A 16,248-nucleotide genomic window follows, 5' to 3' on the forward strand; every position below is an offset into this window, starting at 1 on the left:
AAAGTATATTAGCACGCCTAGCGAAACTATAACAATACCTACCTAAACTGCGTCTGACCTTATAGGTGTTCATGTAAACTTTTTATAGCTCCAGAAATTAAGTCGGTAAGACATTTTTGCTGCTATAATCTCGTTAGCGGTGTCTACGCCAATAAGGAAGAATAATATTCTTTGTTCGTTTACAAGCGACAAATTTTGCACGTGTTTCGTTGAAAGGATTTCCAAAAATTCTTTACCTTTTATTTTTCCAAAAAAAAAATCAGTTTACACCAGAGCAACATGTAAAATATAAAATCATCAAATCAGTTTCATTAAATGATGACATTTTTCATAAAAACCATTGACTCTATTGGGGAAAAAACTGGTACAGACATTTTCACAAGCATCTTTTAAGATAATGTTTTCATTTATTCGTCATTAACAGAAACAGATAATTAATTATCTAACTAAAGGTCTGGACTATAAGGTGATTGCATAAGAACCCACCCCGCCGTGTCACTATCGATATGGGTGGCCTAACGAAGGAGAGCAGCTCATACTAAAATATTACCAGTCAACTTCACCAGACCGATTGCAAAAGCTATCTGACCGTCAACCAGGGTCAACCGACTAAAGAGTTTTTCGAGTTTTTATTCGTCTAAGTCCAGGACTTACTTATACGACTTTACAAAAATTATTTATATGGAAACGACACTGAAACTGGACAAAAAAAGGTATCAGACATATTGACCGAATCGAAAAATGTTGACCACTTAGTTTATTTTTTTCGCACAGAAATAAAAATAAGTCATTTGGTGCCAAGTCGAAACTTTATGGTGGTTGACCAGTCAACTCGATGTTTTTAGTGCTCAAAAATGGAGTTGTTTTTGTCGATGTGTGAGAACTCGTATACTCGTGATGAACAGTTTTTCTGTCTCGAAGACATAGGCGTGTTTCGAAACTTCGCTATCGTATTTTTTAACATTTCTTTCGGCCAATCGGCAGAAGCCTTTTTTTAACGTTAGATAGAATGTGTGGACTTCAACGAGTACATCATTTTTGTGCAATGAAATCTCCGTACAATACAATATTGTCAATATTGTCAGTCCCATTAATGCTCATAGCTCATAGTGTATGTTTTTGGTCTGGTGGAATCATCGGTCCGTACTTGTTTAGAAATGAAACAAATGACACCGTTATTGTCAATGAAGAGCAGTATTAATATTATTATCTATTTTTTATGGCCACAATTGGATGAAGTTGATCTTGACAACATCTGGTACCAACAAGACGGGGCTACGTGCTACACAGCGCGTGCAACAACCGAATTATTGTAAGAAAAGCTTGAAGATTCGACTATTTCAAGAAATTGTGTCATTTAAGAAGTTGTGAGTTAATACCATTACACTATTTCTTGTGGTGTTATCTGAAGATATAGGTCTTTAGAAATAAACCAGACTCTCTTCAAGATTTAGAAGTCAATATTGAACATGCTTTTCATGACATACGAGTTGATGTAGTGGAAAAAGTACCCGAAAATTGGGTTCATCGAAGTTCATAGCTTGATTGTCTTGATTGTAGTTCACATTAATTGAAAAAACACTTGAATTATCTTACCAATTAGTGTGTTTTTTCTTCAAAAAAAATATATCACTTGGAAACCTCTGTATAAATGGCAATTTCATACCTTTCATGCACTACTTGGCTTATCTATCATAAAGGAAATTAATGTAATGAAATTTAAAATGTTGTCGTACACGAAATATTCTTTCCTTAGTGATATACTAAGTATTTGACCTTATAACATCATATGTATACATATGTATGTTTTTATTTATTAGGTACAAGTGTTAATAAGATCCGCTGTGCATAAAAATTTTTTATGTACAACATGTTGCGATAATATAAATACAGTTCTTGCAAATTTTTAACCAATATTTATCACATACAAAGCCTTCTAAATTCAGTAGCTTAAAATTTAAAACCAACCATATTAATGCAATTACAAAACGTGGATTCGCCGCTAAACTAGTCACAACGTCTACATATTCAACTAAACAACTCACAAATAGCAAGCGAACGGCGCTAAAGCGTCTCGGCGTTAACTGTGAAAACGATTTCAGCGTCATTTGCAAATTATTGGATTAAACCACTTAACACAATTTCCAGCAAACGTAATTAATATTGTTACTAAACTATTAAGCTGAAAGAGCTGAAACTAAAGAAAGCATTTGTGGCAAAGAAAAACTGAAAAATAAATTGTGAAAAAAAAAAATAAAAACAAAATTACCAAAGAAGCAATAAAAATAAATTAAAACAGTCGAATTTGCGGTTGAATTGCAATCGGAATTGGCGCAGTGTGTAAAGAGAAAAAGTCGAGTGGCAAGAAAAAAAGCCAAATAAACAAAATGTGGCAAATAATGGATAAAAATAGACGAAGCCGCTGGCAAAAGAAAATGCACACGCTGCAAGCCAGCCTCAGCATAGAGCTTGAGAAACGCTTTAAGCAGGTGAAATAGTGCGCTGAGCGCAACGTTAAGCCACGAACAATGAAATATAATGAGAGCAGCAAATGAAACGGAGAGAAAAAGCGTTGACAACATGTTTGCTGTTTCAAAGAGAGCGCGCGAGAGTGTGAGCACGCGCAGGTTAGGTTTGAACCAAGTTCGACGTTGTAAGCCAAGTTTACCGTAAGACCACAGCCAACACACGGCTGAGCGCCAAGCTCCACACGCGCCGCACGCTAAGCGCAACTACTACGAAGGTGTCCGACAGCTTTCAGTTGACTTTTACCACCTGAACGTGTCGGTTGGCTGCAACGCTTAAGCGCGACTTTGACCGCCGTTTACCGTTTGAACGTTTCCGTTTCGTTTTGTCGCTATTCCTGCTTTCCTGTGGCCGTACACAGTAGTTTGGTGGCGTCTTATACGGTATGCTTTAACAGCTGTTGCAACAGCTCAGTCTTTCGAGAGACGCCAAAGCTTCGGCAATCGAACACAACAACAACAACGCGGTTGTAGCCAATTTGGTTTAACGAAAGTTACAAAAAGTTGGAGTTGACTTTAGTTGAGCGAGGCAAATGAACGGGTGCGCATGCGCAGACGCAATTGAAAAGTTTACCACAGAAAAATACATAAAAAAAAGAAACTAGCGTGTGAAAATTGAAACGAAAGCATTTTTGAGTTATAAAAGTGTAATAAATGTAGTTATAATATATTTAATGAAAAATAATTTTTTTAAATATAACAAAAAATTTATTTACAAAAATATCAAAAATAAACTCAAAAAATATCAAAAACAAATATTTGACAAAAAGTTACCGTTATTTCAAATGCTGAAAAACTAAAAAAATTTTAGTTTTGAAACCTCGAACAACTTTCGGACTGAAAAAAAATTATTTTCAAATATATAAAAACAGTGTACATATTAAAAAAAAATTATAAATTAAAAACAAAAACAACTAATTAATAAGATTGTTATAACTTCCATTGACACTATACGCCTGAAGCCTAAAAATAAGAATTATCAAAAAAATTCAAAAATTTTAAAAATTGTGAAAAAATTATTAACACTCTACGCCTGAAGGCTTTGCAAAACTGGAAAAATTTAAATTTTTGGAATTAATTCAAAGTTTGAATCCAAAAAAAAAAATTCAAAAAAAAAACTGAAAAAAAATGTTTGAAAAAAATTATTTTTTACTAACACTATCTGTCCGACACCGTTGCAAAACTGGAATATTCTTAATTTTCAAAACACTTTCGAATCAAAAACACAAAAAAATTCAAAAAACAGATTTTTTTCATATATATTTAACCAAACAATAAACTAAATACGAGTTACAAAAACACACAACACAACGCCGCAACTGTAAAGAAAGTTGGCGCAAACACTTGAATGGGGCAGAAAGCGCAAAAGCAGCAACGCAAAATATGAAACATCAAAAATAACACTGAAATCGCTCGTCACAGATTGTTTCGTTGTTATTATTGTTGTTGTTGCTGGTGCTGCTGCAGCATTTGTTGGTGTTTTCAGTGTTAGCGCTTTTTTGCTGCTTTTGCTGCCGCCACATGTAACGGTGACATACTTACCACTACGGGTTTTTGCCGCCGCCAACTTCACCTGTTCGCTGGCGAACGCGCACACGGCAGCAGACACAGAAAAATTACAACAAAAAATATTAAATTATAGAATTGCAGAACGAAGGTGTGTGCGAAAAAAGAACAGAAAAGATATTTGAAAGAAAAAAATAGCAACAACAACAGCAATAATAAAGAGTTCATTCAAGAAACAAGTTGGCGCAGAATTTGCGGTCGCGCGCCGCAACTGTGTGGTGCAAAGAACAAGAACAAGAACAAGAAATAAATAAAACAAAACGATCTACATATATGTGTGCATACTTTTATATAACAAACTTGTACACTGATTTTCATATACATTTCTTTATATGCGCGAAAAAAATTTTTTACGCGAAAATTTTAAAAACTTGCTTGTTCGTTCAGTGGACTTCAGTGGATTATAATATAATTTTTTTAACTTTTGTTTATATTTTATTTTTATTCAATTTTGTATTTTTTTTTAGTATTTTTCAAGTCTTAAAAACGAACAAAAAACTTTTAGTGAAACTTTTGTAAAATATTTTTTCAAAGTTAAAAATTTTTGAAAATTAAAAAAAAATTGTTTTTTAATAAATATTAATTCAACGTTATCAGTGTTACGCAATTAAACTACAAAAACTACAACTAAGCTGCAATGCCACACATACGCACACAACTGATCCTTGTGATCATCAGTCTTTTGGGCTATCACGCACGCATCGATGCACAAAATACAGGTGAGTTTCCCTTTACAGAGTATGGAATAAAACATTTAGCCGAAGAATAAGTGATAGAAAAATTATTTTATTTTTTTTATTTAAAAGGAGCGTAGTATAGGATGAAAAATTGCCTTAAGTGAATAATATTTCTATTGAAATAACTTGTTTAATTTCATTATGTTTAGTTCCTTACGAACTCTTTTAAAATACAAAGCTTTAAATTAAATAACCAATTAGTCTATTTTGACCAGATAACTATAAATAATTAGTATAGAGAAAACACTAAACTGAAAAATATTTGCCTGACTATAAAAAATTGCCCACAGATTCTTATGCAACAACAGTTCAAAGCCTTGTATGCAATAAAATTACTACAAAAAGTTTATTATTCAAAAAAAAAAATATTAAAAAAAATGGAATATGTTCCCCGCGAACTGTAAAAAACATTTCTATGTCGACTTTTAAATGAATAAATAAAAAAAATATAGATAAAATATAATTAAGAAAAATATCTAAAAAGGAAAAAAAAATCGTAATTTAATAAAAAAATTATTTAATAACAATACAAATATAAAATAATGGGTTGTCAAAAAAGTCTTGCGGTATTTTTATTGAATTTTTTTTTTTTATTGAAATTGAAATGTATTTTTGATGACTCATGCCCAGCTCTTGACCGATGCTACGGCTGCTACTATGCCGGTCTCCTTCGACCAATTCAGCGATTTTATCGCAATTTTCGACGACAGGCCTTCCGGAGCGTGGCCACCAACTTCGACCACCTCTACACCAGAACGAAAACGTTGAAACCATCGTTGTACGGTGGAAATGAAAACTGTATAGGGTCCATAAACTGCACAAATTTTATTGGCGGCTTGAGATGCATTTTTGCCTTTATCGTAGTAGTACTGTAAAATATGCCGTATTTTCTCTTTATTTTGCTCAATGTTTGCGACGCTATAACTCACGAACGACTTAAAAGAAACGACAATCAACCAAACACGTGTTAGCGCGTGAAATGAGCTTTCCAAAAAGGTATAGCATGACCCGATGCGACGAATAAAACTAGAACTACGCGCTTTCAGCGCCCACTAGCGAAAATACCGCAGAACTTTTTTGACAACCAAATATATAGAAGCACATGTCTTTCTTAAATTTTTTCGATTCTACTTTAAACGGCTATCTGTATAAAAACAAACTTTTTGAAAGCCTCCAAATATTGTGACCCAAAGAGGGTTGCGGATTTTTTCCTTAAGAAAATTTGGATTGTCTAGCTCTGTGGCTGTGGCTCTGTGCGATTACTACTTCAAAAAAGGTAGAGCACGAAATACAATTTTACAAGCTTAAATATTATTTATGGAAAATATTTGCTTTTTTGAAGCATATTCCAACAATGACAATAGCTCACTTTTTACCTGAAACCTTTAATTTCATATGTGGTAAGGGAAAAAATATTTTTTTAATGGATCTCCAAATATAAAAGAGACTAATAGATGCTGAAGGAATATATCATAATAATATTTACAAACACGGAAATGTATTTTTAAACCTCAGCTCGAAACTGGCATGATAGTGAAATTTTACAAAAATCTATATTATTTTATTAAACTTAAATTCCCAAAAATCACAGTATGAAAAATCTTTTCTCTTTCAGTTTACAAATTTCAATGTTCAATGCACAAATTGTTGCGTAGTTTTACTTTTTACACTATTTTCACTTTTTTTCCTGCAAAATATTTCTACATATTTGCCAAAATCAGAACATCCGTATTTTGTTGTACATGTGAAATAGGACATACATACTGCTATGAGCAAAAAATAGTAAAACTTTTTATATTTATTTTTCAAAATCAATGTCGTTCCCTCCAACTAGCCCCTCTTGGCACCAATTTATTTGCGCCAACGCTATTTCCAATTCTCGAAACAATTGTTTTTGTTCACAGTAGTATGGTGTTGTGTCGTCGTATCAAGTTGATCAGTTTTTTAACAGTATTTAATTTTATATAAGCGTCTCTAGTTCTACAGCTTATACAATTTTCTTTAAAGCAGCAACAATTGCATAATTGCCTATTTGGGATTGAGTTTTAATTTGATTAAGTTTTTTCCAAATTTTGAACATTTGTAATATTTTGCTCATATTAATATGTATGTTTTGTTGGTTTTCATGACAATTTTCAGTTGTTAAACTGTGATTCATATATAAGTATGTTATATTTCGCTAAGAAAAAAGCATTACTATATAAACAAAAGTTTGCTAGTCACTTTTGCTAAAAAAGTCATGTCAAGTTACAAACAAAAAAAATCGATTTGACTCTCTCCTGCGAATTAGTGTTTAGTGAGCAACCATGTATTGAAAATATTTATAAAACTTTAATATTTCAATTCGATATAATAAGAATTAAAATGAAAGTAAAAACTGAATAATTGTGATTGCTAGAATCGTCACTGTAGATGGCGAAAGTTTTAAGTAAATAATTAATAAGATTATATATTAATTTATACCACTTTAATAAAGTGGGCTTTGTCATTACAAATTTCTAATTATATATGATTATATATGTGAACAAAGTGATTTTTTGTAAAGCGCTTAAGATGATTGGTTAGCCGTTAATAAATAATGCAAGTAGAAGACTTAATTGAACGCAAAATTAAATAAAAGTGCGAGTATAATAAAAGCACATTTATTAATTTTTATAATTTAAAACAAACTTTTGCACAGTGAAAAGATCAGTGAAATCTAAAATTCTAAACAAAGAAAATTAAATAATGGAATATTATGTACAATTAAATATAAATGGCTTCTACACTCAAAGGCTCTAGATTTTCAGTTATTTTCAAGATTTCAAATTATATTCAAAATTGGGAAAAATTATAGTTTTTGATTAAAAAAACTTTCTTCTTAAAAATAGAAAATATTGCAGTATGTGATGTCTAAATATCTGGACACTGCACGTAAAATTGTTGAATAAACCCGAAACCAGCGTAGCAAGCAAACCATCAAAAAAAATTTAATTTACATTTTAATAAATAAAAATTTATCAACTCCTACTCACAAGTACCGGTTTGCAAAATTAAAAATAATATAAAAAGATCAAAAGAAAAATAAAATAGCGTGTGAAAATTGAAACGAAAGCATTTCCGAATTATAACAGTGTAATACATTCAATCAAACTATATTTCTCTGAAGCAAATCAATGAATGAAAAAAATTAAAAAATTTGAATTTTAAAAATTATCAAAAAGATAACAACAAAAAATATTTGGAAAAAAGTAACCGTAACTTCGAATGCAGAAAAAATGAAAAAACAGTTTAATTTTAAAATCTCAATAAAAATTTTAAAACAAAAATGTTTTTAAAAAAATTACCACAACTTTCATTAATAATGTACGCCTGAAGCCTTTTTAAAACTGAAAAAATTAAAATTTTTGGAATTAATTCAACTTTTGAAAAAAAAAAATTTTAATAATTCTAAAAAAATTAAAGTTCCAACGTCCCAAGAGTTGAAAAAAAATTATAATAATTCTAAAAAAATAAAAAAAAATAAAGTTCCAACGTTCCAAAAGTTGGATTCAAAATGAAACATAAAATTTTAATTATTTCATTATATCAACTGGAAAAAACTAATAATTAATTTTTAATCTCTAAAACGAAAAATTTTGGTCATACTTGTAAGTACCGGATAAAAGTCTGATGAAAATGCTGAAAAAAAGCTCATAAACAAAAATTCGAAAAATTTGAAAAAAATCTGTTTTTGTATTTTAAATTATTTTTCGCCTTCTTACTTCGTGTTTCACAATTTTTGTTACACTACTTTGCAGTCTTCAGCGACTGTAACGTTAAAGGTTGTTTCTTGCTAATTTCGTTTTATTAAAACCGAAAATAAGAGCAAATTTTACAACACGTAGGATTTTCTGTGTTGTAGTCGAGGTATGTACCACCACCACCATTTACTTACAAAAATAACTGTACGTGATGGTAAACTTTTGAATGCAAATTCATAATCACGACACCCCAAATACAGCACAGACCTCTTGGCACATCAGTCGCGAATTCTGCCTTCAGATTTGCTGAGTAGTGTTATGTTTGAGAAAAGTTATTTTTAAATAAATATCAACACAGCTTAACAACCTTTGTTTTTCTTAAATTCAATTACTTTTAGTAACAGTGTTTCACTCTTCACTTTTCTCATATGTAAATACTTTCTCTTTCATCCATTTCAAATTTGAAAATTATTATTTATTTATGTAATTTTTCTACTTTAGAAATAAAAATAAAATAAAAGAATATTTCAATTCCAATTTTTTTTTTTTGAAAAATCAATTCTTAATCGAAAATTTGTTAATTGGAAAAATTCAGTAGCCATCCTGAGGCCAATTTTTTTTTTCGAACGCCAGCTTTTTTCAAATTTCAAAATTCTGCTTTAAAGCCAAAGTGGTGCGAATTAGAAAACACAAAAAAATATAAAACGAAAACATTTCGCCGCTATTGCCACTTGTTGCACACAAATCGACACCTGCAACACCACATAACAGCATAGAACCACAAACATCATAAACACTTGCCACACGTGACTCATATACTATACATACTACATACATATATGTATATAATAATATGTATGTTATTGTTGTTTTTGCCCAAATGGCGCTGAAGCACATACTTTCAGTTCCGTGATTCTTAAACTGCCAGCCAGTGCAACAGTTAGCGGCACGATTGTTGCACACCCTAGACATTGCACGATGCACTCAAGCAGAGCAGCAACAACAGCATGCAACAGCAACTGCAACAACCACAACAAAGGTGCAGTCAGTGTGGTGGAGTGCAGCGCTCTATGGTCGACTGTATCCGATTTCCACAGCAACACTTCCCGACCAGGCGGCCGACGACCATGAAGGTGCCGCATTTGAAATGAAAAACGCAAACGGCGATGAATGGGTGCCATGGTAGACTGTTGTTTATGGCGTTGTTGTTGTTGGCGGGCTGTTGCACTCGCCTAACAAAGTGCAAATGTGCAGCAATATTGTTTATTATTATTGCACCTATGTGTATGTGTATGTGTGTGGCTGCTGCAATTACACGCACATACACACGGGCACACATTGCTTGCGTTGGCCCCCAGCGCATCAAAGGGGCTGATAGCAATGCACTAATATCCACCAGCTCGGTGGCAATGTGCGCGCCTTGAACTTGAATTGCGCACAGCGTGCCAATAACAACAACAACATAGCGTGGTGTTGTGCTTTGTCATGCTGCAGCGCGGCAGCTGGCGCTCGGCAGTGGCACTCCTTCAGCTTTGCTGCCAAACACCGGTTGTCCATTGATATATTACAGTTAACTGGTGCGATGCTGCCATATCGAATTACTACTGTTCGCAAGTTTACAATGCTTTACCGCTGTTTTTTTTCAACGTTCATTTATTTTTAATTTTCTCATGATTTTAATTTTTCTATTTTTTACTTTTTCTTTGCCATTTGCACGTTGGTCGTGTCGTCGAAATTCAATCTAATGTTTGCATGAAAAAAGTTGAAATTAATCATCGCAGGAATTTATTGTTGGCAAATTCCTCCAGCTGTCAGCAGCTCAAGTTTATGGCCAAAGTCAGTGCTGGGCGTGTTCGGAAATTAATTCCATTTTTATAAAGAAAAAAATTATAAAATAGTAGTAAGTGGTTTAATATGAAGCGGTTGATTTTTATTATTTGACATATTTGATATACATAGCTATTATATATTCCGTTGTAAAAAACGCAATATCTCTCGTTCTCCCGAGAATTTTCCAAATTTTGTTTCGAAAACTATTTGTAATTACACAATTGACAATTTCATCAGTCAACTTATGTTGAGTTATGTTGGTTCGCTGGCTGATTCTCAAGATCGCCCTAGGGCATATACAGTTGTTTAGGAAGCCATGGAATATAACTCCTTTATAATGATCTTATGTGGAAGTCGATAATACGTTCTGAGGGCAATGCCAATCTGCTTAGATGTTTTATTTCGCTTTTTCTCCACCGGTCAACAATTGGAAATCCGTGCATTGTCTGGGTGCAAAACTGCAGAAGTAAAGAAGAAAAAGAAATATCGGCAGTACACAAAATTCCTATTGGCACTCGGGTCTCGACAGAAGAGACTATAGGAACAGGAAATGTCTAAAGCAAAGCACCAGGGAAACAATGGAGCATCTCTTGTGCACTTGACCCGCATTGGCAAGACTACAGTGTAAGCATTCTGGAGTCCCCACGGTATGATACATTGGAGGAGGTATCGATTGTGAGGCCACAGAGTCTGTTGAAATTTACCCTAACCTTTTCTCCACCGGAGTGTCGGAAATTGTGCGCTCCCAAGTATTAAAACATTGATCTCTCAAAGGCAGCACAGTCAAGAAAAAAATCTGAAGATATTTTCACCCCTTTTTCTTCCAAACAGCGTCTATAACTGCTATGTAGCAGTCACTTCTTTCACACTTTAAACCTAAGGCCTATTTTATAGAAGCATAGAACTCTTATTTCCAATAAAATGGCAACACTTTAGTGAAATTACCAATATTTTCGCTATATTATCTTATAGTTATTTAGAATGTCTCTTATAAAGGCCTGCTATAAGATTTGACTGGTATTTCGAGCATTTTCGATTCTTTGCCTTAATCAAATCACATCGATTAAGAGGCCAATAGACAGCTTCATTGCTTGATATGATTTTCCTATCAAAAATTTTGCCCAATTTTTTGGCCTCTCGCAATTCAAAGTTCTCAATATTATTTATCAACGCACCAGTTAGCAGGTTACTAGAAAAAAGAGGCTCAAATTTCTAGCGTTTTGACAATTGATAAAAAAAATATTCGATACTTTTACTTTAAATTTTTTTATGATTTATTAATTAAAAAATAAGTCATTAAAGTTGAGGAGGTAAAAAAGTCTGCGGTCTCATCGGCACGATCTATACCCTTGTGCTGGACTGATAAATGAAATAAGGATAGATTGTTGAGTATACGACTGGCGCTCTGTTGTAAATTCGGCTATAACCGTGTAAACGGTGTCTAAGCCAATAAAGAAGAAAAATAGATTATTGAATATATCACAGTGCGAATTCCATTATCGTATGAATGGAAAACCTGAAAAAACTCATAAAAGCACGGTTATTCGAAGCTAATGGTCAATTTTACACACCTTTTTAGCTTTCTCGAATTTTGTAAAAAATTTTAAAAATATTAGAAACTATACATTTTAAGTTTTCGTTATTTTCTACGATTTATAGATATCTTAAAAATATTAATGTTAAATTTTATGTATTTTAACTGTTGAGAACTTGAGATATCGCGACCCTTATTTCGTAAAAAGTAGGAAAAAAAGAAAAATGTGTCTGAAATTTCAACTTTGCAAATAATTTAATAAAAAAAATTTTAAACATTTTGAAATGTCTAAATCAACGAAATATGAAAACAAAATTTAATTTTTTCAAATTTCTTACCTAGAATACTGCGAAGCCCAAAACGTTTGCTCAAGTTCGTCGCTTAAGTCTTTAGTGACTAGCAGCATTGAATTTTAATTTTATGTGTAATTAACAAAATGCTCGGCTTTAACTGCGTAAGTGGTGTATATGCCAATAAAGAAGATGAAGAAGAATCAACAAAAAGAAATTCCACTTTGCTAAAATCCATTTACTCTACTTATATTAATATATTATCTATCTACACAGCTTTCTATTATTTTTAGCTACTAATCATTTCCATATAAATTTTTTAATACAAAGAACCTCACAAATATTCAATAATCCATAACCACTTAAATGAATAAAAATCAAAAATATACCCAATTAATACACTAACTGTACTTACAGAAATTCTTCACTACTTTTCTATTTCTTCTACTTCTCTAACTCTGCTGTCTCTTCTATGTTTTATTATTCAACAAGTGGCATTCTTTAGAATCGACACTCGCACATTAAATTCCAATCATTGTATAATCAATTGAATGCAGAACGTTGTGGCAGCTTTACGAGATTTTTATGCAAATGAGCAATGAAAGAATTTCGAGCATTAACAAAGCAGTCGCAGACAATACGAAGATAATGTGTAAATAAATAGTTGATATGAATTTATTGGAAGGGGCATGGCCAAAGAATTTTTTATTGTGATAATAATAAGTATAGTATGTGTATATATGTATATATAGGTATGTACGTATATATGTATACATATACATATGTTTATAGCTCAAGGTAAAGAAAAATTTAAGAAGCAATGTTTTGAATGGGATATATTGGAATAACGGTGCTTGCGTTGCAGAGAAATGCATTTAGTAATTTTGAGAATGAAACACAGGAAAAGCAAAGCATTTGTCAGTTCAGTGTCATATTTGTGTCTGTATGTGTAGGTAAAATAGTGCAGTGTAGAATAAATGATTTCATGGCATTGTAATTAAGCCAGTAACGGTTTATATTAGATTAAAAGATATTTCCATATGTTTAAGTGTTATATGTGGAAACATGAATAAATTATGACTAATGTAAAGTCAACTTTTGGTTATGGCATTCTGAACTCTGAAAAATTTATAAAAAATTGGAACTAAATTACAAATTATTTTAATTATTAATTTATATATTTATTTATATATTTTATATATTTTATATATATATATATATATGTATATTAATAAATTGCTTGAGAGCAAATAATAAAATATTCTGACATATTTTTTACCTCTCTTTTTTTTTAAATTTTATTTATTATTTTTCAAGTTAAAATTAAATTTAAAAATATTTTTAGATAAAAATCTAACATTACTTTATTTTATTTTATTCAAACACTTTACTTAATGTTTTGTTTTAGTAAATTTATCGTATTTAGCAATTGGTTCGTAGGTGATGGTGATGTGCGTCATCTTTGTTTTATAAATTTAATAATTAAAATTAATAATTAAATTAAAAAGTTAAAAAGGTGGCAACTCCGTTGCAATTTTTATTTAAATTAAACGGTCTGGAAAGATTTACAGCTAACTGCCAATTGTCAGTGTAATTTTCAACTCCTTTTCTTAATTTAATTTAATTTAATAATTATAATCTAAATCATGCAATGAGCTGGCCACCCTGTTCTAACTATTATTAAAAAAATAAGTCTTAGAGTAATTTACAACCATTTTTTAATACATTATTTAAAAAATAAAAAGTTAAACGAGCTGGCAACCCTGTTCTAATTTATTATACAAATTAAACGTTTTAGAAAAATCTATATCAATTCAACATTTATAACGGTCACATTTTTATTTATTTTAAACAAATTTTATTCGAAGTTCAACAAGCTGGCAACGCTGTTCTAACTTATTATGCCAAGTAAACAATTCGATGAGAACTATATAGTTTCAACGCTTAAAATTACCAAATTTTAAAATATTTTAAACAAATTTTATTCGAATGCAATTGACAACTCTATAAAGTATTTTATGTTAATAATTTCGAAATTTTTTTTTCCAAATTTCAACTGATTCTTATATTTCATTTTAGTATTTAATTTCATATTTTTTTTATTTATTTTTTTTTTTTGAGAATTTAATCGTGTTTTAAAAATGAAAAACAATAAGGTGGCAACCCATATTGAACTAATTTCAATTGAGGCAATATTTTAAAAATAAATATTCATTTCATAAAAATTTTCGCATTTTTTCATAGATAAACCCATTTTCAAGAAAAAATTATAATAAGGTGGCAACCTCTACCCAACCAATTCTTAATAGTAATTTAAACTACGCACTAACTCAGTATTTTCAATTTCCTACTTTTAATTTTTTTTAATAATGTTATATAAAGGTATAATAACACTTGGCAACTCTACAAGCTCACAATTTTTGTGTTGAATAAATAGCAAAACAATAGAAGTAAACCAAATTTAAAAATAAAAGTAATTTTCGTAATTTCCAGCTACAGCAAATTTAGTCACACTCTTTTCTTTCTTACTTTTACTTTTCAAATATTATTTTCTTCATAATTATATTTTTCCTCTCTGACGAAACGCTACCCACTCTTCGGCCAATCTAAGCTGCGATGTACTTTCTCATTTACTTTTACACTTCTGATTTTCTATGATTTCTTTTTTTCTTTGTTCGAATGCTGCCGCCAGAGATTTTTTTACTATAACTAAGTATCGAAATTTGACACGCTGCCTGTAGGATTATTCCATAATAAAAGACCTAAGGTAATTAAGGGCTACAGAAGGTGATTTCTGTTTTAAGACTACATTGAGTACGGTACAGTTTTTGGCAAAAAACAATCCATCAATTCTCGTACCTAAATCGCAGTATAATTTACACCATTAACTCCGACTTATTGCTGCTTCTTCGTACTCCATTTTCGCTCCCATATTTGCTAGAATTGATTTCGTCAATAATTTCGTATTTGAGACATGTCTCCCAATCGTGTTGCTCCCACTGCGTGCTGAAGCAATAATTCACAGTCGACAGACATGCGAGTACTTCGGCAAGATGGCACAGAAAAGTAGGAAAAGCAAGCAAAACTACAACAACACTTTCGTGTAGCGATTACTTCGCGTTTGTCTTATGCTTTTATTGCTCTAAAAAGTGTCGTCCAAATACATAGTTTGCAGCTTTTTGTTGTGTTGGGGTAATTAAAATTCTTTTTATTGCCTTAGCGCATGGTTGCATGTATATATGTATGTATGTGTGTATATGTACATATATACTTGTACATTTGTGTGAGAGTTGGTAGCTGGATGGGAAATTCAGCACAGCGCATGCGTGTCGTGTTGTAAATCTTACGTTAATGTTGCATGCAACATGCGTTGTGCAGTTTCGGCAGCAAAACCAGTGCAATTCGTGCGCTTCCAATTACAACGACAATGTGTGAACACGCTTTTAATGGAGAGGAGTTGAATTTTTTCGGGTTTTTATAGTGTTCGAAAACGTATTACTAAGCGTAATGAGACAATAAAGAATAATGTATTTTATGAGATGCATTTTTGAGTAATGATTTCCGGTAGGGAGGATTTTAGACTAAAGAAAAAATTTAAATAGGTACAAAACATAAACAAATATGGCAACCCTGGCTCCAAAAATAAAGAAATAAAAAAAAATTTCGCATAAAAATAAAAATTATTAAATAAATAAACGGCAACCCTGTTACAAATTATAAGGTTTTAAACCATTTCCAAAAGCCTCCCAGCATTTTAATACCGTTAGAGTCATTTGACATAGAAACATCTGTTACAGATTACTTACAAAAAAACAAAAAAAAATATGGCAACCCTGTTAGAAGTTTTTCTTTTCATTTAAATGTATTTTAATACTTTAATTATAGTAACAAAGAGGCAATATTGTAATTACCTGCAAATCATGGTACTTTTTGAAAATAGGGTTGCCATTTTAATTTTTTTTTACAAAACATACATTAAACATATTTGTATTCTTACCGATATATTAACGTTTATCTTCCTTTAATAAGAAGTACATATGTAAT

The 16,248-nt window shown here is 31.3% G+C and overlaps 1 protein-coding gene across 1 annotated transcript in view; it reads left to right on the forward strand.

Moving 5' to 3' along the window:
* Positions 1 to 4,660: 4,660 nt before the first annotated feature.
* LOC120775642 overlaps positions 4,661 to 16,248 on the forward strand; it is a 98,726-nt gene continuing 87,138 nt past the window's right edge. Inside the window, exon 1 of the mRNA XM_040105897.1 lies at positions 4,661 to 4,810. Coding sequence (XP_039961831.1) covers positions 4,729 to 4,810 — 82 coding nt within the window. The 5' untranslated portion in view covers positions 4,661 to 4,728. The remainder of the gene's footprint in view (positions 4,811 to 16,248) is intronic.

This window comes from Bactrocera tryoni, chromosome 4, assembly GCF_016617805.1.
Source record: "Bactrocera tryoni isolate S06 chromosome 4, CSIRO_BtryS06_freeze2, whole genome shotgun sequence".
Lineage (NCBI taxonomy): Eukaryota > Metazoa > Arthropoda > Insecta > Diptera > Tephritidae > Bactrocera > Bactrocera tryoni.